This window comes from Rutilus rutilus (assembly GCF_951802725.1).
Source record: "Rutilus rutilus genome assembly, chromosome: 7".
Taxonomy (NCBI): domain Eukaryota; kingdom Metazoa; phylum Chordata; class Actinopteri; order Cypriniformes; family Leuciscidae; genus Rutilus; species Rutilus rutilus.
In genome coordinates, this window is record NC_140221.1 from 18,659,596 (window position 1) to 18,687,317 (window position 27,722).

The 27,722-nt window shown below is 37.7% G+C and overlaps 1 protein-coding gene and 1 long non-coding RNA gene across 2 annotated transcripts in view; both read right to left on the bottom strand.

Annotated features, from left to right (window-relative positions):
• Positions 1–27,722, bottom strand: part of adgrv1 (adhesion G protein-coupled receptor V1) — a 161,439-nt gene that overhangs the window by 86,181 nt on the left and 47,536 nt on the right. The window contains exons 15-43 of the mRNA XM_084413365.1: positions 27,681–27,722; positions 27,475–27,598; positions 26,362–26,622; positions 23,800–23,926; positions 23,458–23,675; positions 22,099–22,842; positions 14,147–14,520; positions 12,824–13,000; positions 12,204–12,384; positions 11,145–11,338; positions 10,496–10,625; positions 10,192–10,275; positions 9,321–9,460; positions 7,215–7,824; positions 6,887–7,102; positions 6,571–6,786; positions 6,213–6,457; positions 5,952–6,133; positions 5,059–5,867; positions 4,305–4,514; positions 3,333–3,463; positions 3,089–3,188; positions 2,518–2,697; positions 2,278–2,441; positions 1,786–1,873; positions 1,046–1,124; positions 794–932; positions 558–699; positions 206–471 (exon numbers count right to left, since the gene is read on the bottom strand). The exon at positions 27,681–27,722 is cut by the window's right edge and continues 122 nt beyond it. Coding sequence (XP_084269491.1) covers positions 206–471; positions 558–699; positions 794–932; positions 1,046–1,124; positions 1,786–1,873; positions 2,278–2,441; positions 2,518–2,697; positions 3,089–3,188; positions 3,333–3,463; positions 4,305–4,514; positions 5,059–5,867; positions 5,952–6,133; positions 6,213–6,457; positions 6,571–6,786; positions 6,887–7,102; positions 7,215–7,824; positions 9,321–9,460; positions 10,192–10,275; positions 10,496–10,625; positions 11,145–11,338; positions 12,204–12,384; positions 12,824–13,000; positions 14,147–14,520; positions 22,099–22,842; positions 23,458–23,675; positions 23,800–23,926; positions 26,362–26,622; positions 27,475–27,598; positions 27,681–27,722 — 6,573 coding nt within the window. The remainder of the gene's footprint in view (positions 1–205; positions 472–557; positions 700–793; positions 933–1,045; positions 1,125–1,785; positions 1,874–2,277; positions 2,442–2,517; positions 2,698–3,088; positions 3,189–3,332; positions 3,464–4,304; positions 4,515–5,058; positions 5,868–5,951; positions 6,134–6,212; positions 6,458–6,570; positions 6,787–6,886; positions 7,103–7,214; positions 7,825–9,320; positions 9,461–10,191; positions 10,276–10,495; positions 10,626–11,144; positions 11,339–12,203; positions 12,385–12,823; positions 13,001–14,146; positions 14,521–22,098; positions 22,843–23,457; positions 23,676–23,799; positions 23,927–26,361; positions 26,623–27,474; positions 27,599–27,680) is intronic.
• LOC311293246 lies at positions 17,524–20,901 on the bottom strand. Its single transcript, XR_014627908.1, has 4 exons — positions 20,697–20,901; positions 20,465–20,496; positions 19,515–19,677; positions 17,524–17,736 (listed from the first exon to the last, which is right to left on the bottom strand). It is a non-coding gene; the product is annotated as an uncharacterized lncRNA (long non-coding RNA).

Here is a 27,722-nt window from a genome sequence, read left to right on the forward strand (position 1 = left end):
GCTAGTGAATTCTTAAATGATAAAATGTGTAATATTTACAGTTTGTCTTTAAAAAAAAATAGAATAAAATAAAACATTTAAAAAAAAAATTGTATAAAAAAATTACAAAAATTAAATAAAAATCTTATAAAACTTAAATAGGAAACTTAAAAAAAGAAAGAAACCTAAATACTTTGGTCAATTGGCCAATAAGAGCTTCATATACCTTGAATCTGACTCCATCCTCAAGCACAACAAAGCCAGAGGAAGGTGTGAGATCATCAGTGTACAGGGATCCATTGGCATCAGTGATGGTGAACTGGACTGTTACTGTACCAAATGTGCCCTGAGGAGGGTCTCGTATGATGTAGAGGGTGGCCACACTCTCCCCCAGACCTGACACAGAGGTCGGCTCCCTTAACAGGAAGTGCTCACTGTTATTGAAGGATATGATTCCATGACCATCGTCATTGGCCAGAATAGTCACGGTAACTATGGAAACACATGAGATAAAGATTACACAGTACTGCCGAGTCCTGGAAAGTCATGAATGTTTAGTGTCTCCCAGCATAACAGACCTGTAATGTTCTCTCCCAGTTCCAGCCCTGCCGACGGGTTTGCTAGAATTAACTGGAATGTCTCATCGCCTTCAGGAATGGTATCATCTAAAATCTGGACTTCTATAAACTTGTGCCGTTCTCCATCCACAAAGTGGATCATCTGTGTAATATACAGTTATGTGCTCAATAAATATAAACAACAAATGCTAAATATTTAATGATATTAAAAACAAGAAAGAGTGTTTGTGACTTACTGATGGAGTGGCATTGAAATCCAGACCCAACTGAGCCTCTAGATTCTGGGCATAAAAGAACAGGGACACGTTTCCATGCGTCCCGGCATCACGGTAGGCAACCAGATTTAACACACCAATCGTCTCATTTACCACGTAGCTTAAGAAAAAAAAAAAGCATACATGACTGAAACATTTTTACCAAACATTAATGCCTCTGAGATGTAAGGTTGTTCACAAAGGTTGAAAAAAAGTTTAAAGGGAAGTTCATACTCTATGTTTTGCCAGCCAATGATCCCTTGGATTCCATCATTAGCATTGATGCTGATCTCTGCTACAAGACCGTCAGTATCTGGAAAGAAATAATGAATGAATGAATGAATGAATGAATGAATGAATGAATGAATGAATGAATGAATGAATGAATGAATGAATGAATGAATGGGATAATGGGGCAATGAGGAATGGTTTCTCATAAGGCGCACAATCAGGAAAAGCACAAATAAAAACAACGACATCCGTCACACTATTAATCATTCTCTATTACAACACCAATAGTAATCTACCAATAAAATATATACACTATAGTCATCTACCAATAAAATATATACACTAATAGTCATCTACCAATGCTCTTCACAAATCACTGAGTATAAGCGAGGAGAGTGGGCTGCCTTTGGGAATGATAGTGTTCAGACTGCTATGAGTTGTCAAATTATGTTGGATACATGTTTGTGTTAAATATATAAAAAATGCCACTGAAAATAAGTAAAAAGTAAAAGCACTACAGCATGTCAAGCACAGGTGTGGGTATCCATTACCTTTCAATGTATAGTAAATCTCTAGGAAAGGATGTGAGACAAGATTGAAGTTCAAGATGAAAGTACAATTGAAAGAAGAACCTAAAACCTAATTAAATGTGGCACATTCAACAAAGCAAAATGAATAATTACAGAATATAAAACATTATTTAAAAGGTTAAATCAGCTTAATTCTCTTCTTAATCATCTTACTTAGTTTAGGGGCAGTTGGAAGGGTGGTTATGAGGACAGCTGATGTTATATTGACTAAGAAAAACTCTTGCAGCTCAGGGATGTCATCCTGTTAAAAAAAAAGAAAATAATATGTTTCTTGCTTAATTCAAACGTGATACAAATTTCTTGGATTTAATTAATATCTAAAAATCATTCTTCATTAATTAACAATAATTCCCTATTCCCTTTCACACATTAAACCCGGTAGGTTACTGTAAAATTTCTATAAGATTGACTTTCCTTTTAAATACACAAATGTGCTTTTCCCACACGCAATGGCATTCTGTCTTTTTACCGGTAAGATATAATTCACATATTGAACTAAATTGAATCAACACTGAACTGACTACAGCTGAATAATGACACTATTGTCTTTGCAAATGGCCATGTTAACACATGATTTGTAAACAGTAATTTACCAGTAAAACTGTATGTGTGAAAGGGGCTAATCTTAAATCAGCAGCATCATACATCTATGATGATGATGGGGATGGACACAGATGTCTGTCCATCCTGCATGATCACAGAGCTGGAGACGTATCTGAAGTCCTGGCCTGGTTGGGCTAAGGCTCCCCCAGTCTGTCTGAGGTCCTGCAAAGAGCCTTGCACAGTCTCATAGCTTATATTTACAGCACCTGTGGGGGAAAGTAGCAATATTTTACATCCCCGTACTTCAGGACAACACTGTTTGATTTTTCTAGCGTAACTAACCTGATGCACCAAACTCTCTGTTTATGTAAATCCGGATGGTGGTGTCTTTCTCATCTGTGGTGATTTTTAAGGATGAGGGAGCGATGCTAAGCAAACCAAACGGCTCGTCACTAGCTTCCACGCTCACCACTGCTTCACGACCCTGAGCGCTCAGAGCTGCCATTCCCGTCATGGTAACCCCTGAGAGAATTATATACATGATTATTATTAAAAATAAAATAAAATAAAAAATAGATTAAATAACAGGTTGTGTATAGAATAAGCACAACCTAAAGTGTTCATAATATGTTAAGTGAGATGAGACAATAAGACAACAGCTAATGCTAACACTATGCTAAAATAAGATCTAATTTTAACCCCCCACCCCAAACTGCCTTGCTTTCTATTAAAATATGTAAACATCCTTAAAACAAGATAATATACCTGACAAGAAAAATATTTATTTAGAAAAATCTTACATGCATAAATGCTAACAGTAAATGTTAGCGGCCTTTGTTAAACATGGTAACATGAGATGAACTTGAATGAAACTTTCAAGGAACTCATTCATGTGCATGTTTCTGATAAATACCTTTGGTTTGTATATTTGAAAGGATAACTCTGTACTCCTCTCTTTCTTCTGGTGTGGTATCCTCAAGTAGCTTTAACACTATAGTATTATTTAGCATTCCCTGAAATCGAAAATGAGGTAGAACATTAATCCTCATTGTCCTTGAAGGATTAGGTTTTGTTCAATAATAAACCAATACATGGGCTTGACTGTTTAAAATAAACGTTCACATGATCTGGTGAAGCAGCATGTTTTTCTACATTACCTCAGAGAAAAAGAGAGTTCCCAAGGTGTCTGTGAAAGTCATTGAGACTCGAGGGCCTTCAATTATCCAATCCACTGTGACATTTCCAATAGCAGGAGCTGTTCTCTCCACCAACAGAGACAAACTCTCACCTGTTGAATACAATGGACATCTAACCTTAGCTATTAACCACTTTATTAGTGTAATAAGTTGGTATTGCATGTTTTTCAACTGATATTTTAGGTGTTCATGTTAGCCTGAGATGTGTGGGAGTATAAAAGTTAATCTTCCTTGCTGACTACATTAACTAGTACTCTAGTTGCAATGACAACTGTATATACAAGGATAGAATTCACCTGTCCTGTCATGCATGCATGATGACACAAACCATCTCCCCCAATGTAGCAGCTGTTGCAGATCGCTCTTCACTCATCTCATCAGTAACTATATTACTAGTTACTATGGAGCACATACTGATGCCTAATTATCCATTTACAACATGTTTCAAATGCCTCCACACTTGCACATAACACTAATAGAAGTTAAATAAATGATGTCACTCTTAAACCCACCTCTGTCTTTTGGGAAATTACATAAATAAATATATAATGATGCCTTTTAATCAAGTCTGGTCCGCTTACCTGCGGTGGATTAACAAGAATAAAGGGCTGTTCACACCAAAGATAATAATTGTAAAGCTTTAATTATCATTCTAATTATACGAGAACAGCAAATTCCACACTACAGCTATAACAATATCATTGGAAATACTTTCAGAATTATCATTTCCAGCTGATGAGATTAAAAAAATAAATAAAATTGACAGCTAATCAGAATTGACTTTGAATAAACCTGACTTTAAAGAGTTCGAGTAACTGCAGCATGCTCTTATAATAAACACAACATAATTGTTTGTTAGTGTGGATGCTAATATAGATATACTGTAGTTATAATTCTTGGTCTTAAATATTGGAAGTTAAAGAAAACACTGACCCTCTCTGACGATGACCGATCGTGAGGCTGTGTGGAAACCCACAACCCCTGCTGCATTGTCATTGGCCAGGATGAGGATGGTGACGGTGTCCGAACTGGGAAGGATACGGCTACCACCCTCAGTACTCACTAACCCAATCTGTAAAGTCTCATTGTCTTCAGGTTCCGTGTCATCCGTGATGACAAACTCAAGAGTCTTCTTTACATCACCTTAAAGGAACATATAAGAGGTCATTCATCTACTGCAAAATTGTTGAAATGAAGAATGGACTTCAGTTAGGCTTTACACACTTTTATTGATTTATATTTATGTTTTTATATTTGATACTTATTTATTTATTTGTTTGACTGATATTTTTGGGTTTATTTGATTTATTCATTCATTCATTCATTCAAATTGCTCCCCAAACTTTTGAGTTTAATAAGCGGCATAGAAATGCAGATTTCACCATTCACAGTCACTAGTAAAAAAAAACAGTATTTAAACCGTATTAAGTAACTCGTTTAACCCTGCATTAAAAAAAAGAAACAAAGCAGTACTAACCATGAATTACCATAGGTATATATATATATATAGTGTGAATTATTCTGCCAAGGTAAAGTATTACCACTGCGAAACAAAGTTTCAAGTGTAAAAAGCCCAAATAAGCATGCTCAAAAGCTCAAAAGCACATACTGCTAAAATAACTCTTTTGACTTGGCATGGCTATTGTTGTAATGTACATACATCAAAAACAATGTAGATAAGACTTACCCTCAGCAAAGATGAGGGTCTCCCCTGTCCCATTGAAGTCAGCGTTGGGAGTGGCACTGCCACCAACATACTTCCATTCCACTGTAACCTGTCCCATACTGCCTCCTCTCCTCTCAATGACCAGCAGCACTGTAGTTTTGGGTTCCTCCCTCACTTCCAGATACAGCCCATCTTGAGTGGCATTGGGGTTAATGCTGTAGAGCATAAATATTCCAAATGCATCTCCATTCATCCCTATAGTCACCAAAGCTACGTCTGGCTGCTGGATCATTGGCAAGTTCTGGGCAGTTACAGTCATGTTGACCAAGCTAACCTTCAGGATTTTAATCATGAAACTCTCATCCACCTCTGGCAAAGAGTCAGTCAAGATGGTTACAGTGAGGTTAGCGACTCCCGATCTGTCCAGCATGGTGGTGGTCTGAGCCGTCACGGTTATGTAGTCGCTCCCAGCAACAGCTTGTGAGCTAAACAGCGAGGCGGCCGCTGTGGTGTTTTTTATATAGGTGAAGGTTTGTGGGGAAGGACTCAATTGTCTGGCCCCAGATGTTACCCAGAAGCAACTCACTCTGGGGGTGTTGATGAAGCTGAAAGCTTGGCAAGCTCGCTCTCTAAGGCAGAACGCTGCACAGAAATTCAAGACGTTTGTGTCTGTGGTGATGTTGATGGGTCTGCGGAGGGCATTAGATGGCGCTCCAGCCAATGGAGAATCATAGTAAACCAGGAAATCTCTGCCTTCCCTTTGAGCATTGCTTACAATATCAATCTCAGACGTGCTGTAAACGATCTCCAGCATGCCAAAATTACCACCACTGCAGTGAAAAAACACAAAAAACAACATAATGTACCATCCAAAACTAAATTAGTTTAAAAAATGGGAAACAAAGGCACATTACCTTCTTCGAACTGTAACGTTAGCAATAGAGATCCCTTCCAGTGGCTCCTGGACGCGGTATACTGCTTGCTCAAAGTACACGGTTCCGTGAGGGTTGTCATTGGCAGGAACAATGATATCGACCTCTTTCTCAGGCCCAATGTTCCCACCATTGCTAGCACTTACAAGCTGAACCTTTATAACCTAAAATAAACAGAAAGTTTCAAGTAATATAGAGATTTCATACATCCTTTCGAAGCTTAAAAAACAAAACAAGACTTGCCTCTTCAATTTCAGGTACATCATCAGCCAAAACCTCCACTTTCAGTGTCTTTAATGTTTCTCCAGGATCAAACCTGACCTCACCAGACAAAGGTCGGAGGTCACCAGTGGCAGGTCTCCCATTGACTGTGGCTCTCCACTGGACAATGACAATGCCCATAGTCCCAGCATTCCTCACTATGGGTAGGGAGACCTCAAATGCATTCACTGCTGGCTCCTCAACTGTGATGGGTGCAGCCTGAAAAACTAACAATCAAAAAGATATTACATCTCTTCAATTATGTGTCACCACATCAGCAATATGTAGAACATTTAACATATGTTGCATTTGACAAGCATGCTATTCCTAATAAACGAACCAAAAGATCCATATGGATCATCTGAGGGTAGGATGGTAATGATGGCCTGTGTGAGGTCCCCCAGGAGAGCGCCCCCGGTTGTCTGGTTGAGAAGCTCAATTCGGAAAGTCTCTTCCAGCTCAGGCACCACATCGTTGATGATGATAATGGGAACAGGCTTGCTACTCTCTCCCTCAAGCAAAACCACATCAGAGGAGGCCACACTGTAGTCCTCACCTATATATCACAAACAGAAACATATGATATATAAAAAAATATACAGACTACAGACATATACTGTATATACTATTAGAAATACATCTTCATTAAAACTCACCCACTCTAGCGCTCATTGGCACTGCTCTGAACTTGACAGACACATCAGCAAAAATCCCTCCAACACGTGTTACATTGATAATAGGCCCGGTGTAGTACTCTTGCACGCTCACTGCTGAGGAAGACAGTTGTAGCACCCCAAAGGCATCATCGCTGGCCTCTATTATGACCTGAGAAACTGTGGCGTTCCGTGGGCCAAGTCGAGGGGAAAGTGCAACTGGAAAACCAAACAGTTATTCTTAGTACACATCCTGACTTTTTTTTTTATGTAGTATTGCTTTGCGCGTTTCTAATATAATAATTCAAGAAATCTTCCAAGTGACTTTTACCTGGTCTGAGTTGCAGCCCTTCAACCAAAGTGACATTGACAAGCTCCAAAAACACAGACTCCGCCCTCTCTGGTTCCTCATCATCAAGTACCCTCAGGGTCACATTTACTTCACTCTGATTAGCTGAGAATATCACCGACTCCACAACAGCCACAAAGTCATTCCCTGCACTGGCCCGACCCACTCCTGGTGTGCTATATGGAGCTGCATCAGTGTCCCTCAATGTTCGGTATGTCACTCGCACTCTTCCCATTAACCCCTTTCTCCTCTGTATGGACAGGGTGATGACAGCATTTGCTTCTGCCACACGGACTAGCCTGCTGCTGTCAGAGAATACAAAAAGTCCATAAGGGTCATCACTGGCCAATACAGTCAGCATGGCAGTAGTTTCCTTCCCAAGTCGACCATGGGAAACATTAGTGAGGCGGACTCTGAAGCTTTTGTCGAGTTCTGGAGTGTCATCTTGGGAAATCAGTAGGTAGATGCTTTCAACAGTCTGGCCCACATTAAAGGTCACGTTGCCAGATCTATAAACAAGTTCTCCCTCTGAATTAGCATCTGCCTCCCAGTACAAGGTCACATTGGACAGAGCGCCAAAGGTACGAATCACCTGTGAAAAACAACTCATATTAAACATTAACATTTCTCTCATTTGTACATGTTGGTTTCATGCAGATTTAATGTTTTATTTTTTTTAAAGACACTATAAATTATTTATATTTCAAATTAATGCTGTTCTATATGCTAAAAAAAAAAACTTAAAGAATCTTGGAAAAAATTGATTATGGTCTCCACAAAAGTATCAAGCAGCACAACTCCTTTCAACACTGATAATAATGATACATGTTTCTTGAGCACCAAATCAGCATATTAGAATTATTTCTGAAGGATCAATGTGACACTGAAGACTGGAGTAATGATGCTGAATATTCAGCTTTATCACAGGAATAAACTGCATTTTATAATACAGTTCTTTTAAATTGTAATATTATTTCACAATATTATTGTTATTACTATATTTACTATATATCTGCATGTTTATTGCACCACATGACTTGTTTAGTTTATTGCAGTAAAACAGATTAATTAAAATATTTTATAGAGATATAACATGCAAAAACAAGCATAATTGTATAAAATCATACACTGCCGTTCAGAAGTTTGGTATCGTAAGATTTTTTAAATGTTTTTAATGTTCTCTAATGCTCACCAAGGCTGCATTCATTTGATAAAAAAAAAAAAAAAAAGTGAAATTGTGAAATATTATTCAAATTTTAAATATCTGTTTTCTATTTGAATATATTATAAAATGTGATTTATCCCTGTGATCAGTACTCCAGTCTTCAAAGTCAAATAATCCTTCAGAAATCATTCCAATATGTTGATTTGCTGCACAAGAAACATGTATTATTATTATTAATGTTGAAAACAGTTGTGTATATTTCAGGATTCTTAGATGAACAGAAAGTAAAACAACAGCATTTTTTAGAAATATAAATATTTTGTAACATTATACACTAGCGATCAAAAGTTTGGGGTCAGGACACATTTTTTTATTAAATTTTTTTGGGGGAAAGAAAATAATGTTTATTCAGCAAGGATGCATTAAATTTATCAAAAGTGACAGTAAAGACATTTATGATGTTGTTACAAAAGATTATATTTCAAATACATGCTGTTCTTTTGAACCTTCTATTCATCAAAGAATCCTTAAAAAAACTTTTTTCAACATTGATAATAATCATAAATATTTCTTAAGCATCAAATCAGCATATTAGAATGATTTCTGAAGGATCATGTAACACTGAAGACTGGTGTAATGATGCTGAAAATTCAGCTTTACCATCACAGGAATAAATGACATTTTAAAGTATTCAAAAGTTTTTAAATTGTAATAATATTTCACTATATTACTGTTTTTACTTAATTTTGTATCAAATAAATGCAGCCTTGGTGAGAAGAAGAGACTTCTTTTAAAAACATTAAAATATCTTACCAATCCCAAACTTTTGAACGGCATTGTATATGTGCATTTTTTCACATTTTTGAAAAAAATGATTAGATGAGAGACAATGGATGATAACACGTTTAATAACTAGGACAGACCTGCAGCACTACAGTACTCCTGCCCTCCTCAGGCTCTGTGCCGTTCACAGTCAGAGAGTCGGCACTAAACTGGAAGATGCCATGAGCCTCATCAGAGGCAGCGATGGTCACGATGATACGAGCAGCAGCACCCAGGTTAGCTTCAGAGCAAAAAAGAATATTATCATTATACAAATCATGAGAAAAAAAAAGAAAACTCTTCACCTATTATACTACTACTTTTAGACACTTTCTAAAGAAGGGCACCAAGATGCGTGACAGAGGTGAACCTTGACATTTTCAAAACATAATATATACTAGGCTTCCTTAAACATGAAGGCTATTTGCTTTTCCCACGTCTCTACTGGTATTGCTCACAGGCCTTAGCACTATGTAAACAGCTTGGCAGAAATCAGGGTCAACAATCCAGAGTCTAAGGGATTTGACCGTTATGGGCAGCCCTTAAACTTTACAACTTTTAATCTAGGACTTACAAAATAAAGCTTGTGTAAGGGGTGACCTTAATTACACAATAAATCAACAAAAGAAAGAAAAACAAAAAGCACAGTAAGCAGTGAATTAGCATTGGTTAAAAGAAGTTCTGTTGAAAAGCTCTGCCAAGGCCCAAAGGACAGATAATGGGGCATGTAGTGCCTCTGAAATGCCAAAGCAGCAGCTATTCAATAGTTCGGAAATAATAAAAAAACAAACAAAACCTCTTTTGCTCGACCTGAAGGGAACTTTGACAATATTAAGAGGCACTTTAGATTTAAAGTCAAGCTGATATTTCAGATTTTCTCACAGGATCCGATCTGGTATCACAACAAATAATGGGAATGAGGGAAGAGCAAACACTGAAGCACGCAAATGCATGCAGACTTAAGAATCTTACCATAATGATAGAGAAAGGATGGAAGAAAGAGATCAGTGTCACTCTCGCCACTTCCACTGCCTTCGCTTGCAAAAAATGGATCAACTAAAAGAGCACACAGGAGCCAGACAGGAGCACACAGGATTCATTCCAGAGATAACAGGAATCACACATAGTACATATTGAAATCAAACAGAATGTTCCATAATCATGACCAAACAGCATGAATGGAGCCCACAGGAGACATGCATGTGGAAAGAGGGAAGAAAAATCATGAAGGTAAAAGAGAGGACACAGAATCATTCTGAAAAGCAAGTTTTCTTACCTCCTCCATTTGGATTGTAGAGCTCCACTCTGAAGACTTTGTCCAACTCTGGCACCAAGTTGTCTATAATAGTCACATTGATGTACTTAAATCTCTCGCCAGGCAAGAAGTCTAGAAATCCCTCTGTGTCCTGTCAGAAGATGGAAAGGAATTGTGCCATTTTAATATACAATGGAATTTCAGTAGGCAATCTTGGTAACGAAAAATGACTCTCTTTTTGTTGGACTGTATAAGAGAGCAAAGACCAACAACGTACACACAATTGTTCAAAAGTTTGGGGTTGGTAAGATTCTTTATTGTCTTTAAGAGGTCTTTAAATCTCACCAAGGCAGCATTTATTTGATCAAAAATACAGCAAACCAGTAATAGTGTGAAAAAGTATTACAATTTAAAATAACTGTCTTCAGTGGCACATGCACATTTGACATGAGGATCATGTCTTATTATTATCAATGTTCAAAAAACCTAGCTTGATGTATTTTCATGTTCAAGATTCTCTGACTAATAGAAAGTTCAAAAGAGCAGCATTGCTTTGAAACAGATTTTGTTTTTCATTACTAATGTCTTTACTGTCACTTCTGATTTGATGCATTCTTGATGAAGAAAAGTACGAACTTAAAAAAAAGAGATGTTTAACAGATGTTGATACCTCATAGTCCTCTGAACCAGCAGCTGTGAATGGAGATGTACGATAGCCCACCATCACCCTTCCCAGCAGCCCTTGTGCTCTGGCCACCAGCAGACTGACCACACCAGCCTCCTCTTGAACAGTCACATGCGCCTCCTCCAGTGAGGGTCTGATCATGCCCACGGGCACTGGGGTAGTTTGAAACTGAAGCAGGCCTGTAATTATATTAATAAGCAGTCATTTATAATATGTGGCTGTATAAACTAAATAATTAATCTCTCTCTCTCTCTCTCTCTCTCTCTCTCTCTCTATATATATATATATATATATATATATACATATACATATGTGGTCAGAATTAATGGCACCACTGGTAAATATGATCAAAAATGGCTGTAAAAAATAAATCTGCATGGTTTATCCTTTTGATCTTTCATTCAAAAAATGTGCAAAAATCTAACCTTTCATTGAAGTAAAAGAATTGAAAGTGGGGGGGAAATCATAATTACTTCTCCAAAACACGTTGGCCACAATTATTGGCACCCCTAGAATTATTTGTGAGTAAAATATCTCTGAAGTATATTCCCATTCATATTTACCTTTATTTTTTTAGCACACCAGGGTGACTAGGAACATGACATTGTCGAGCTATGACTTGTTTCACAGGAGTTTAAATATGAGGAAACACAAAGGCCAAATTCCCTTAATCATCCATCACAATGAGTAAAACCAAAGAATATAGTTCTGATGTGCATCAAAAGATTGTTGAGCATCACAAATTAGAAAGTGGCTGTAAGAAAATTGCCAAAGAATTGAAAATCCCCATTTTGACCATCAGGGCAATAATTAAGAAGTTCCAATCAACTTAATATTTTACGAGTCTGCCAGGAAGAGGACGTGTGTCTATATTGTCTTAATGCACGGTGTGGAGGAAAGACTGAGTGGCCAAAGACTCTCCAAGGAACACAGATGGAGAATTGCAGAGATTAGTTAGGTTATTACTTTTAGTTTTTGATCATATTTACCAGGGGTGCCATTAATTCTGACAACAACTGTATATACATATATATATCAATTTACCATATGGATGATCGCTGGCTTTGACAGTGATATTATTGATGGAATTTCTTGGGTCAATGCTGGCTCCACTGGTGGGAGTTGAACCTGGTTTTCCATCACCTGATTCAGCTGACACCAGCCTAACCCGGAAGTGCTCATCGACCTCAGGCAGGTCATCATTTAGAACCAGCAGGTTTAAAACCTGTGACACACGAGACATCATATATGAAGACAATTATGAGGGAGACTTTGCCATTAGTCAATGCATTTCCACCGTCAGTTTAACAAAAGTAGCTAAAACCACCACTAGATGGAGCCATATTAACAATTTTGCTTAACATCTACTCTCACATCTGCAGAAAGCCGGAGTGCTGCAGGTGCAAGATAATTTCCTAATGAAAAATAAACTGCATTGATTAACATAAATTTTTTTCCAATTTTGATAATGATGATGTTTCATTTTTAATTTTGAATACAGGGTTACTGGTGGTTAATGTATTTTTGTATTTCAATTTATTTCATACACAATTGTCATTTGAACAGATGCAGCCCATGTATTGCACATGTATAATACTATTACACTGTTAATTAGTGGTCCTGTGGTCATTAATAATAACTGCTTGACAGGTCAATCCTCTTACCTCAGAGCGCTGGCCCGGCAGGAAATGGATGGAGCCTGAAACATTGGCAAAGTCGGAGGTATTTGACGAGTCTGCGAGAGAATCAGCCTGAGTGACGGTGTAGCTTACATAGACGTGGTCCAGAGAACCACGTGTGCGCTCCACTACACAGGAGATCATAGAGCCCTCCTCAGATATCTGATAAAGAAAGGATAAAGGTCATCGTAAGCCAAGTGTAGCAGAACAAAATGAACTCCAGGACCTTTTAACAGAATTATTTTAACCATTCAGAATTGAATTAGTTGTTGTTAGGTTGAAAGGTTAAACTCGGACTGAGAAACAGATGCAGTTTTGACAGGATAAAATGTGAATTATGTGCAACTTTAAGTAACATGATCATTAAACACTGTACAAGAATTTACATTTCACTTAAGTCGCTAAATGTTCGGATTCCTTTTTCTGCTTGGTCATGTTTCTATTTGTTGAGCGCATAAGAGAAAGCACATGCTACTATGTCTCTTCTGTCACAAGTTGACAGGTCTTTCTCTGAAGGAATTCACTGACCATCTGTCTTATTAATCGAACAAGCCATTGGAGATGCCATGCATCCAATCTCCTTGAAGAGAAGAATGCACACGCCATCCATCCAGGCGTGAAGATAAATTAAATATACATGAAGACATGGTCTCACAACTAGGGGTCATGTTGCATGCTTTCGGAGGGGAGGTAAACCAAACACTGACAAAGAAGCAACTTGGGTACTTAATCAAATAATACATTCATTAGACCTTAATTGTCCTGGTCAGAAGGCTGTCTGTTTAGCCACATTACAGATTTATCATTGAATGCCATTGTTGTGTGTGTGTGTGTGTGTGTGTGTGTGTGTGTACCTACTTAACTATATTTTGCGGACAAATTTGTACCCAGAAGTGACCAAAACCTGACAAAAACTCAAAAAATCTCCACGTCTTTAGGGACATCCTCATTTGTAAATCTGGTATAAAAATAAAGTAATTAAAGTTTTATTATTTTTATTATTTAATGCAGAAAGTTTTGTGTGATTTGTAGGTTAAAGAGTAAGGTTAGTGTAAGGGGATATAATATACAGTTTGTACAGTATAAAAACCTTTACGTCTAAGGAATGTCCCCATTTAGACAGCTAAGTAAATGTGTGTGTGTGTGTGTGTAGATACAGATACTGTGTAGACAGTGCAGTTGTACCAGTTATTTCATGCTGGTATTGTTCACTCACTTAAGAAACTGTATTGTACTGTATTGTATTGCATAGTGACCATAAATTATTTGGATAATGATATGTGAAAGATTTTTGTTTTTTGCACCTACATCTGGTATACAGGAACCGGTAAAGCCGAAAAGTCCATTGGCATTATCACTCTTCATGACTCTGAGAATGGCGCTAGGTCTGGGCATTGGCAGACGGGCTCCACCTTGAACAGCCACCAGCTGTAGGTAGAAAACCTCCTCACCCTCCTCTTCTTGATCGTCCCGTACTTGGACTAAAAACGACTTCAGTTTCTCCTCCTGTCTGTATGTCAGGTACCCTGACACGTTGTGGAGGTCGGTCTTGGCTGGTTGGTTGTGTAGCTCGTGAATCTCAGAGCGGTTGAGCCAGCTGGAGTACAGCCGGAGGTCTTGTAGAAGACCAGTGAAGCGCTGTTCACCATCTGGGTTGGAACCGATCCTAATAGGTGCAGCATCTGTACGGAGGAAGTTAAATGTAAGGAGTTAGGATGGGTGGTGTGGCTTTGTGGGTAAAGATCTGGGCTTGCAACCACAATGGTATGTTTAAACCCCAGAAGATATTGTGCTTGAATGTTACCACAGGTTGCTCCAGGTGTGTGGATTTCCGAAGATAACGTGAGAGGTGCTTGTCACAGACTACGATGCTAAATGGTAGTAGGTGGTTGGCGTTAATATGTGGTAGCTAAGGTGTTCTGAGTGCTTTTCTAGGTAACTGCTTACAGGACAAAGTCAAAAAAGCTTGGTCCCTAAATATGGCTCAGGTTTCTACTTTAATGTAAGTGTAACAAGCTTTTTCTTCTTTCATTTTCATTCAAGTTTGTTTAAGTTTCATTCAAGAAAGAAAGGACAAGCTTTCTAATACCACAGTATAAAATAATAAAATAAATAAAATAAAATATATAGATTATTATAGTCCTTAGTTTGTGCTTCTCTCTGACCATGGGTGTTCTGAGCTGTGGGTGGTGGGTGTGACCATGGGTGTTTATATGCAACCGTAGAGTGTTTGGCATAGTTTGGTTGCTTTTAATGCAAGTCTATGGGACTTTTTCTTTTCTTATTTCACCAATGAAAATCATGTTGCATCATAAATTCACATAATCTATCCTGCAGACTTCAAAACGAACATGCAGACATAAAACAAAACTAAGAAATAGCAGTGTATTCAAGCAAGCACAGTCTCTGGCCCAGCTAATAAAACATAGTGAAATGTCTTTATAGAACTACAATGTGGCAACATATTTGTGTCCCTTCCAATCACCATTGACATAGCCTTCTTATTGGGCCGGTGCAGGTGGAGAAGAGGAGAACTTTCTATGAAGTGACAGCAGTGAAATTGGAATAAAAAGGGTAGAGTTCATCCTCATTGGTTACACCAGCTTCAAGCAGTAACCTCCTGACCACCAGAGAGACATTCAAAGGCACACAACTGTACAAATTGAGGAAATACGCTTCATGGAGCCCAAACAAGAACATTGAACAAAGGCCGTAATCACCAGTTAAGCTAACAATCCGAGACGATTTCAGATATCCTTGCAGTTTATGTGTACATTCACTTGACTGACAATGGCATAAGAGACGTCAAGAAAGTCTTAGTGGGGGCTCTTATGTTTTCAGTTAGAGAGAGTATGCCGGCTGCTTTCATGTGCTGTTAACAATGCCCAGAAGTGGCCCAGTGTTCATTCAAGCATATCTTCCTGTGAAACACTAGACAATGGCACAGGGCTCTCACAACAGGCTCTTACCAGATATGGGCCAGAAGAATGGATGAGGAACCACATCTTATTGCTTGACCAACACAAGGATTAGGAATTTCTCTTTAAGGGGAACTTAAGTAAATATGTAGTATGTATATTAAGTTTCCTAATTTGTAATGCAGTTGTTTCCACTGAATTTATTTCAGCATCCCAAACTTTCTCCATGTTTCTAAGTAAGACTTTAGCCCTATTCGCACTGGATTAGTATTATCTGGGGACCTCGTGTGATTTAGAAATTACCCACCCACATCTGAATTTCGTGTGGCGCATTCGCACGGGATAAACGAAGCCTGTGATTTTACTCAAAATTACTGACATATCTCCCGGATGTGATGTCAATAGGCTATTGCTTGGAAATGTCTTGTTATTATAGGTCTAACGTTAGCTGTATGATCATAAACAGAAGAATGTTCCTTACCACATGCTGCTATATGTCATGCAGCATCTCCATCTAATCATTATTTTTGTTTTGCTCTTCTGATGGTTTTCAGCTTTCTCTTTCTGCAAATTGTATAGTTATATCGTATCATGGTGTATAGCGATATGACCCAGCACCCAAAATACTATCAAAACACTCCAACGCAGCCTCCATTCTTCGCGAAAGATGGATAAAAAAGCGCACAGGAAACAAAAACCTTGAAAAAATTATAAACGACCCCGCCAAATCACAGAGATGCCGATTCGCACGGGACTAATATTATCACAGGACCTCGGTGTTCGGCGAAATATGGTAGGTCATTTGCGGGGGAATTTTTACTTTACAAATTACACACTGTAAACCCGGATAAGTAGAATTTACTTAAAAAAACCAAGGTAACTCGTTGCCTTACATTTTTTAAGTAATGAAGCATTAGTTGAATAAGTGAAGTGGACTACGTTCAATGTACTTAAGCCCATAATGGAATGGAATAGTACATTTAAGTTGAATGTACTTATAACCGAGTTACAGTAACTGAAGATACTTAGTTTAAACAATCATTCCCCACCCATTTATTTAACTCAGCTTGTTAAGTAAGCATTACTCCATTACCAATTCAACTAAATTGTATATTCTAATGGGCCCAACTTAAATTTTAGTTCCTGAAACTCAAAATATCTTTCAATCAATAGAGCCAAGTAAAATACACACATACTGCAACATTACACTGATCCAATTATATTTGTTATACATGTCTTTTTTTTAGCAACAAAAGAAACAAAGCCATGGCCTAATAGGCTTCTAGTGTGTAGTTTCCTCACATACTGTATTTTTACAGCACTAGTAAAGTAAAAAGCATTTACAGTACTCCACTATAATTACCAAATACAGTATATACCACATACTTTTACAATATTAAACTTATTTTACAGGGAATGCTGCTTTTATAATTACATAATTAAAATATTATACGTTAAGGTTTCATAAGAGTAGCCACACTAGGAAAAAGAAAACAACATTTTCTGGGTTTTAAAACATTTATTTTGGTTAAAAGCAAAGATCAGAAAATCGCCTTCTGTGAACATGTTGGCTGAATTTTTTAAACATAAAATGCAATTTTAACACTTTAACAACAAACAGGTAACACTGAGTGCTTAATTAAATGGATAGTTCACCCAAAAATCTTAAATTAGCACATGATTTACTCACCCTCAAGTCATCCTAGGTGTATATGACATTCTTCTTTCAGACGAATGCAATCAGAGTTATATTAAAAAAGTCCTGGCTCTTCCAAGCTTTGGAAGTGACGTGCTGTTTCTGTTTTGAAGTCCATAAAAGTGCAAACGAAATCCCATTCAAAGTCTGCAAGTTTTCGCAGAAGTGAGGACACCTGTAGGCTTACAGTGTTCATTTTTTGCACAACTTGGCCAGTTTTCTTTGAAGTTACTTGTCCTTTCTTTGTTTTTGATCCACGTTCAGGATTGATGCCAGGAAATCATCTAAAAGGGAAAAAAACAACAACAATGAAATATTATGGACTAAGATTATATATTTTGACAGAGAGAAACAGCACAAGAAATGTGTAAATAAAAACCAGATATCGGTTTTAACAACTAATTTGTTTGTATAAAACTAAACAACATGAAAAAAAATGCAATGCTGGATGTTGTGATCAATAACTGATATTTCTTCTGCCCTGGTTAAAATACATCAACTCAATGTGTCTGTTTACAAGCGCACTGTCAACTAACTAATTTAACTTAATTGCAAGCCTCGCAATGTGAATTGCATACATGACTACATGGATAATGTTAAACATGACGTTTACCAGACTAAACTGCATGTTTGCACCCAAATATGAAAATTCTGTCATTATTACCCACCCTCAAGACTTTCGTTCATCTTCGGAACACAAATTAAGATATTTTGGATAAATCTGGGAGGTTTCTGTCCCTCCATTGACATCAATGTCATTGCGACTGTCAAAGCCCAGAAAGGTGGTAAAAACATCGGTAAATAGTACATATAACGGCAGTGGTTCAACCTTAATATTATGAAGTAACGAGAATACTTTTTGTGTGCTAAATAACCCCAAAATAACGACATTGTTTAATAATCTCTTCTTTTCCATGTCATTCTCCAACACTGTTGACACAGTGTAAACAGTGCAGCGCTTCTGGGTTTTACATCAGAATGAAGGCTCACTATTGGCTAGCTCCTGGGTCATCACACACGACCAGAGTTGGCCAATAATAAGCCTACGTTCTGACGTAGAACCCAGAAGCGCTGCACTGGCTTTTTTTCAAGGCTTGCAGCTTGAACTCTATAACAGGGTTTGCGTTCTCGAGCCACCAGGCCGGAACGCGTTAAAGGATAACTCTTGCCAAAATGCAACCTCTTTTTGTTAATCTACCTGAGGCAAACTTTCATTTAAAAGCATAATTAGGATGGAAACGCCACTTAAGTTTGACCATATTTTCGTTTAAATTGAACTCCAGCATTGAGAACACTGTTTGTGTACACAGAGTTGTAATAACTTTATTCTAGAGCTGCTGTAAAGCCTAAACAATCTATGTTACTGTACTTTCCTATTATCACTGTAAAGCTGCTTTGAAACAAACTATATTGTTAAAAGCGCTATATAAATAAAGGTGAGCTGACACTGTTTACACTACGTCAACACGTAGGAGATTGACGTGGAAGAGTAGAGATTGTTGAATAATGTCGTTATTTTGTTTTTGTGCACAAAAGGTATTCTCATCGCTTCATAATATTAAGGTTGCACCACTGTAGTTACATAGATTATTTAAACGATGTTTTGACTACCTTTCTGGGCCTTGAAAGTTGCAAAGACGTTGCTGTCTATGGCTGGTTCAGAAACCTCTCAGATTTCATCAAAAATATCTTAATTTGTGTTCCGAAGATTAACGAAGGTCTTACAGGTTTGGAACGACATAAGGGTGAGTAATTAATGACAGAATTTTCACTAATCCTTCAACTAAACAACTTGCACTGACATATCTTAAAATATGTGACTGCCACTGTTTTGTCTCAAGATGCACACCAGTAATGCTTTTTTTTTATTATTAGACATTTTTATAAAAGCTGCTTAAATACCCTAATTTTATTAAGGCCTAGACCTGGCTTAAGCTAAGCCCAGTATGGAAACCATGGCCATATTGTTTATACCAGTAGTCAGCTTAATAAATACTGTCAAGAAGACAAGTCACAATTCAGTCTAATATTTATATGAATGGCAAATATGCTAATGACTAACCTCTGAACAAACTCAAGGTGCTGCCTCTTCCTGTACTGCAAGCTGAACTCATAGGAGGAGGCAAACAGCGCTGCCAGGCCAGTGATGAAGATGCTGTTATCCTTTCCACACACACCTTGACCTTCCAAACGTAATGTCCAGCACTGGTCGCTTAGAGATTGACCTGTAATTGAAAAAAGAAAAAAATAATTAATAATTAAAATAACTATTGTGGGTTTCACTGTGGTTCGATGTAGTTGTCTATTCATAGTTCTATGAATTACATTTTTCACCTAAACATTAAAATTGATTAGGGTTAGAACGTTAAAACGCACTGGCATATTATTTTGCTTGTTTTAAGCATAAACTCACTTAATTTTGACTTATTCTTTCAGAAAACAAGACAATTTTTACTTGTTCTTCATGTAAGAATATTAGATATCTGGACTGGAAACAATTAAAAAACACTAGAAAAACATATTTTGCAGTGGGGTGAGTAAATGATGGCTTTTCATTTTAGGTTAAAACTACCCAATGTTTACATATCAAGAAATATAAAGTGTGGACTCTCTGGCAAATGTAGATTGCTGGACATCAGCGTTGCAAATTCCTGAAACAATTTTTACAAAGGACAGCACAACCAACAGAACCAAAACATAAAACATATTCCAGATTAATGAGATTTGTTGAATAATATCTACTTATTTGCTTTAAGGATAACACCGTCTAACTTCTCTTTGAATTGTGGGAGTAACGTTAGTTGTAGGACCATGGCATGGTAATCAGGAATAAAATATATTTGAAAATAGCATTAGGAACATGGATTTTCTTGTGCTAGCAAAACTCTGACAACGATTCAAAAGCACAGGATCACAGAACTGACAGCATTTTTTTTTTTTTTTTACCACATATAACGTAGTTAGATACTATAACTGTAGCAGTAACGTTACACTATACTTAAAAGCACTTACATTAGCACTGGACCGTCATCAGATTACAAACCCTGAAACGAAAAATATATATATCAAAAGCACATCGTGCAAATTACATGGTAAATGTTGCCTATTATGTGAATTGTCGAAGTTAACGTTACTTGGTAAACATGTGGAACAGAGTGAATGCTTGCGAGGCCGCGGTTAAAATCAAACCAAGGTGGAAACAATGTAACGTTAGAAATGCAAACGCAAAAAAATATTGGCTTACCGTATCACTCAGTTCAACAATTTTCCATCTTCTCAAACTCTAAATCCCACTTATCGTCACAGGCGCAGGTTAGATTATTCAGATGACAAATTCTTCCATCCGTCTTCATGTAACGTAAATGTCGTCCATTTTCTGCTGCGAGCTGCGTCGCAGGCAACTGTTTGAAACACGAACCGAAGCTCACAAAAGCTTAAAAATTGCTCACAGATTCGCAGACGCTGTTTATCTTGATGACAGGAATGGTTATTCTGTTCATTTGAATCCCGCTGACAAATCAAGTTTGCCTGTACTGTCTGCTCGCGTCACGTCACATTTGAACTGAATTGAGCGCGAAAGAAATCAATCCCACAACGCAATACAGAATGATACTCGATACTGTATATTACGAATTTATCGGGTTGAAAACAGAAATGTGCTGTATATTTACAGCTGTTCCGTAAAAGATACATCATTCTGTATTACGAATTTAACACAACAATAACGCCCAGAAATCACGAACTTGCCCATGACTCCATCTGGAAGTAATTCGCGATTTCGTATTTTGTTTTTGACCCTCTGAACTTACCGTTGGACAGGCAAAACTTGGTGATTTTAAGTTGTTTGAGCTCAAACACATAATTACAATAAGATAGGCCATTAAAAAGTACAGTTTACTCAGAATTCATAATTAATGTAAAAAATGACACATGTTTAAGTAATACAAACTCAGTTTGTTTGAGTAGTAACTACTGATTTGACTTAAACACTCAATTACAATAAGAAAGGACAAGAAAAAGTTCAGTTTAATCAGAATTAACAAGTAATGTCAATAAATTAGACACATTTAAGTAATATAAACTCAATCTCTTTGAGTTTAATCAAAATCTGGGTTTACAGTGCAGACATGACCGATTCGCACGGGATTAAGATCACAGACAACCTCCGCAATTATTACAAATTACTAGAGGTCACCAGGTAATACTTATCCCGTGCGAATAGGGCTTTTGATGAAAATTATGTGAAATTATGAAAATGATTTTAATGAAGATATGCAATAAAGGGTAGCATCAGTAGAATACCCAAACACAGGTATATTATCTACTTCATATATATTTAATAATAAACAAATTCCTTATTTATTAATTTGTTAGAATCGATAAATATGTTATTTAATCAATACTATTTGTAATAATAATAACAATTATTATAATGTTTGTGTGTTTATGTATTTTATACACAATCTATAAAATAAAACACAAATAAAACAAAAAAAATTGAAGTTGAAAAATGTGGTCCCTAAATATGGCTTAGGTTCCTCCTTTAGTGCAAGTCTTTAAAACATATTTTGAAAATTATTAGGGACAAATGACAACATGTGCAGTCCAAACTTACTTGTAAATACAAAAATACAAATTTTACTCACCATTTATAATGGCTTCTCCTTTTAGACTCTTAATCCCCCCAGGGATTGGGCTCCCATCCAGATAAAACTCAATGATTCCATCTTCCACAGCAATGATGACATGAACCCATGTATTATCCTCTACAAATTTAGTTGCAGTAGCTCGGGCCACCTGTGTGATGTTAGATCCTATGGTTGTGTAATGAAGCATAACAGTAACGTGGGACTCATTGGTCTGGACCTGAACTCCATAATAGATAGTTCCATTCCCGTTGCCTTTAGAAACAATAAACCCATCTGTATTGGGCTTGGGCATCAGCCAGACTGACAGAGTGAAGTTAGCCAGGTTCTGTGGAACCTGCAGATGGGTTTCTGGACTGATGGACCCATAAGCTCCAGGAAGTCCGGAGAAGAAGAATGCATCGGTGCCTGCATGGCGTCTCCTGGCATGTGGTCGTAGCTCAACAGCCTGTGGAAATGAGGCCATCAATATCAGGTCTTCCATGGGCGGCAGACCATGTGGGAAAGCTCCTGACAGGATTTCCCAGGCCACACGCACATCTCCGAAGGTGCCTTGCTGTCGAAGTATGGTGAAGGATGTGACATCCAACATGTCATTGACTGATAAGACATCCTCTGCTACCTCACGCTCCAGACTCTCAGGGGCAATAGCGAAAACTCCAAATGGGTCGTCATTGAAGGGAATGAGAACGGATGCCTTGAGGTCTTTCTTTGCCAGTTTTCCGCCTTCACCAGGATAGCCACCTACAGACAACATTGTTTGATGTTGGTCACCAGCATTAGGTATATTTTGCATGCTGGAACCAGAGGTCACGTTACACTTTCGCATTGACCGGCATTTTGACAGATAGCGTCATAATCTATTAGTACCCATCATTTTAATTTTCATATTTTAATGATAATAAGCCATTTAATATATGGCAATAAATGACGGAAGGCTTCCAGATTTTTCCATCACTGCTAGAAAAATTCTGTCAATGACGGAAAAATTTCGGTTAACGCGACCTCTGGCTGGAACCAGAATGGGATGCTGGTTGCTGGTTTTCTGGTCACACCAGCTAGGCTACACTAGCTCAGTTTCCCTTTAGAATAGCATGACTATGCTGGTCCACCAGCAAGACCAGCACTATACCAGCATAAACCAGCCTGGACCAACATGGAATCCACGCTAGTTTATGATGGAGTTCCCAGCAGGGATGAAACTGTGTAATAGCATTTGATTGGACAAAAATATGTGTAGTGTAGGATGTCATCAATATTTTTCCAGAAAAGAAAGACTGTAGACTAGCATATAGATTGCTTTCATTGGGGTCTTTAAGAATAATTATTTAAACCATTGGCCACTGACATTGACTTTACCTGAGACGTTCATAAGTCTGAGCTCATAAAACTCATTGAACTCTGGGAGCTTGTCGGAGATGGCTTGAAGAACAATAGGTTTTGTCTTCTCCCCTGTGCCAAATATTATAGAACCAGATGTGTTCAGAAATTCCTGGTGAGGTTCAAGGGGGGTGTCATTGGCAAACAGCTGCCAGTATATCGTGACATTTCCAAAGTGTCCTTTGTCTCGAATAACACTGGAGACACAAATGGAAACATGATTACTTCAATTCTAATACTAAAAGCCAAAATCGATCTGTGCTGTAGAATTTACATCTGGTTCAACTGTACATTAGAGATTGTAGAGAATTAGAGACTCACTAAAAGTTATTGGTTCTTCCCTCCTCCACTGGTTTTTGAGTGGAATCCAGAGAGAATATTCCATTGGCATCATCATTGGCCTCGATCACCACTGTTGCAGTGTCTCGACCATATACCACTGCATCACCTGAAAAAATCCATTTACAAACACAATTATAGGATACAAGTACAGTATTACTCTCATAATACCTTATATTTAAAGACAGCAAGGCAACTCTTATACCTCAAGCATTAGCAGGGTAAGTCATTACATCCGTCTGCCTCAACCACCCATGCACTCACTCACCCATGTATTCACTCACTCACTCACTCACTCACTCACTCACTCACTCACTCACTCACTCACTCACTCACTCACTCACTCACTCACTCACTCACTCACTCACTCACTCTCCCACTTACTCATTCACCCACTCCCTCACCAACTCTCACTCACTCACCAGTTCTCCCACCCACTCAACCACCCACTTACTCATTCACCCACTCCCTCACCAACTCTCACTCACTCACCATCCACTCACACTAACCTACTCACCCCACCCACCCACTCACTCACTCCCCCTCCCCTCCACTCACTCACTCACTCACTCACTCAACCATCCATGCACTCACTCACTCACTCCCCCTCCCCCCACTCACTCACTCACTCACTCACTCACTCAACCATCCATGCACTCACTCACTCCCCCTCCCCCCACTCACTCACTCACTCACTCACTCAACCATCCATGCACTCACTCACTCACTCACTCACTCGCTCAGCCATCCATGCACCCACTCCCTCAAACTCCCTCACTTACCCACCTATGCGAATGCCTATTTTAGTATATTTTAAAATGTAATTTATTCCTGATGGCAAACTTGAATTACTCTAGTCTACAGTTTCACACAATTTGCTGTTAAAGAATAATTTCTTATTATTACTTAAAGGTATAGCGGAGGATTTTCTTTTTCCGGGTGGATCATCAAGACTATTGGTCCTCCTAAGTGTCAATCATTCTGGTGATATGTTTACGTAAGGCCGTCGTACGTGCTCGTGCACACGATTCACACGATGGCGTGCGCTCAAAACACAGGTCGGGATTCCCACTGATGCCTCAGTCGCGAAGTTTCTACTTGACAGGGAAAGTTTGGCATGCTATTTGGAGAAATCCATTTAAAATCACTGCTAGTAAAAGTTAATGTAAGCTATGATTAGCTCGTGCATGCTCTCTCGTGCACACGTTTAATAGGCGTTCCCTCTCGGGAGCAGGTAGAGTGTTGCGCATGTGCATTTTTTCAAAAAGTGGAGAGGGCGGTTCTTTTCTAAAATTCAGGAAAATCCTCCGCTATACCTTCAATAGAAAGTTCAAAAGAACAACATTTATTTTAAATAGAAATCTTCTGTAACATTACAAATGCCTTTATTGTCATTTTTGAAATAGAAATCTTCTGTAACATTACAAATGTCTTTATTGTCATTTTTGATAACAAGAGCGTTGTTTGCGTTGTATTTGTTGCGTTGTGACGTGCATGTTCAAGTAAGCCAGATATGCGCAGATTCTGATCATGATGACTCACAAGTTGAGTATTTGCGCTATATCTGGCAGATTTGGCTTACAACGAACTTCCCCAGCAAAGTGAGTAAACATAATAAGTAACACGCCAAATTGGCCATTAATTTGACAGCGGTACCCGCCAGAGTTGATTTTATCCACATTTGGCGTGTTGGCGGGTGTTCATTTCAAACCCTGTATATATATTCCATTACAGAATAGCTCGGAAATGTTAAAAATAAATGTTTACAATTTGCACAAATAAGCATTCAAATAATTATCATTATTACAGTTTGATCAAGCATGAATGCAGACAGATTTATAATGAAGAATAGAAACATTTTGGCAGAATCTTTTTCAAATTTCTCATTAATAAATGCTTGCGCTTTAAAATTTGTGGCAACACATTTGCTCAACATTCACACATAAGTGTCACGCTAAATACTGTATCATTCTACACGAGACACTGTCGTATTTGGTACAAGCTAAACACATCAATCATATTAATCTCATATCTCAGCATCACATCATAATAACGCCCAGCATGCATCTGAACTCAGTCCCTCAGGCAAGTGGTAAAACCTCCAGAGAGAAAGCTCTGGGTGGGTTTGTTTTGTGATGTGCAGAAGGACAGTTCAGTAATTAACTTTCTACAGTCACCCAACACTTTTCCTCAATGTGTGTGTGTGTTCCACAATGCAAGGATTAGAGAGGGCTTTTGAGAGTCAAGGCCAATCAACAGAGCTTTGTGTGAATCAAAACAAATGTTTAATGGGGTGGATTTATTGGCTCTATAGAACAGTTGAAGAGTTGGAGAGCAGGATTTGTCTCTCAGAGTGGGAATTTAATGAAGCTAATTGGGTAATATAGACAATGCACATAAAACATGGAGATTTGTAAGACTGGCACCCAAACAAATGCATCACAAATCAAACTTCAACGAAAGTTGAAAGAGACCAAAAGTTTGCAACATAAAATGCACTGAATGTCTGGTTAATTAAAACTTAATGCAGAGGATGAGACAAACCTGTAGCATTGAAGATAACTATGTAGAATGGTTCATCTGTCTCTGGTAGGTCATCATCTACCACAGCAACTGATATGTTCTTCATCCACTCTCCAAAATCAAAGACCAGCATTGAGTCGTTATGCAGTGGAGTGAAGTCACCTGGTGATGTGTCACCATACTCAAAACGGTACTTCACTGTGGTGATAAAATTAGCCAGCCCAGCTCGCAGAATGGTAAAATTGGCCACGCCCCCTTCTTGCACTCTCTGAACCACAGGCTCTAGAGAACACATTACAAACAAGAACAAAATGACGTTTTATATTGACAGTGAGCAAATATAACATAGCCTACCACACCAATGACCTGGATTGGTAAAGGGGTTTATTACAGAACACTGTTTCCACTTCAGAGTAAGAAAAATAAATAAATTACTGTTTAAAAGTTTAGGATTAGTTCATCAATGTTGTTTTTGAAAGAAGTTTCTTATGCTCAACAAATATGGATTTATTTGATCAAAATTCAGTACAAACAGTAATATTGTGAAATATTATTATAATTTAACTGTTGGATAAATCACCTTTTTGAATGTATTTTAAAATGTAATTTATTCCTGAAAAATGACGGCAGCCATTTTCTTCTCACAGTCATAGTCTTCAGTGTCACATGATCCTTTAGAAATCATAATTTGCTGATTTGGTGCTCAACAAACATTTATTATTATTATTATTATAAATGTTGAAAACCTGTTGTGCTATTTATTATTTCTTTGTAGAAAACAAAATTCATTTTTTCATAATTATTTGCTGAATAGAAAGTAAAAAAAAATAATAATACTGAAACTAATATTTGAATTTGTGACAATATAAAAGTATTCACTGTCAATTTTGGTCAATTTAATGAATCCTTTCTAAAAAAAAAAAGTAAAAAAATAACGTATTCATTTGTTTATATACTGTATATAAACTTCTCACAATAGTTGTTTTATTTCCCACAATAACATTTTTTTACTTATTTTAAACTTTAGCTTGCTGTTTACTTGCAGCATAAACCAGCAGGAATTCTATGCAGGGGGCTCATTTGTAACCTTTTTATCTTCAAATGAATATTTTCATTGTAATATTAAAAACATACCGGCAAAATATATTGGATCATCATTCTCACGAATGCTTAACCTTGCACTGAGATTGTTTCCTAGTCTTGCTCCACCAAATGTATTCAGAAGGGTGATGGTGAAATTTTCAATTTTCTCTGGGATCTGCATCAAACAAAAGATCAGTTTGTAATATAGATATGTGTGTCTTCATTAAACAGAAGTATCTACAATTGCTAAAGCTTACCTCATCTGGCACAGAAAATAGGGTCAGGTTCTTCAGGTACTC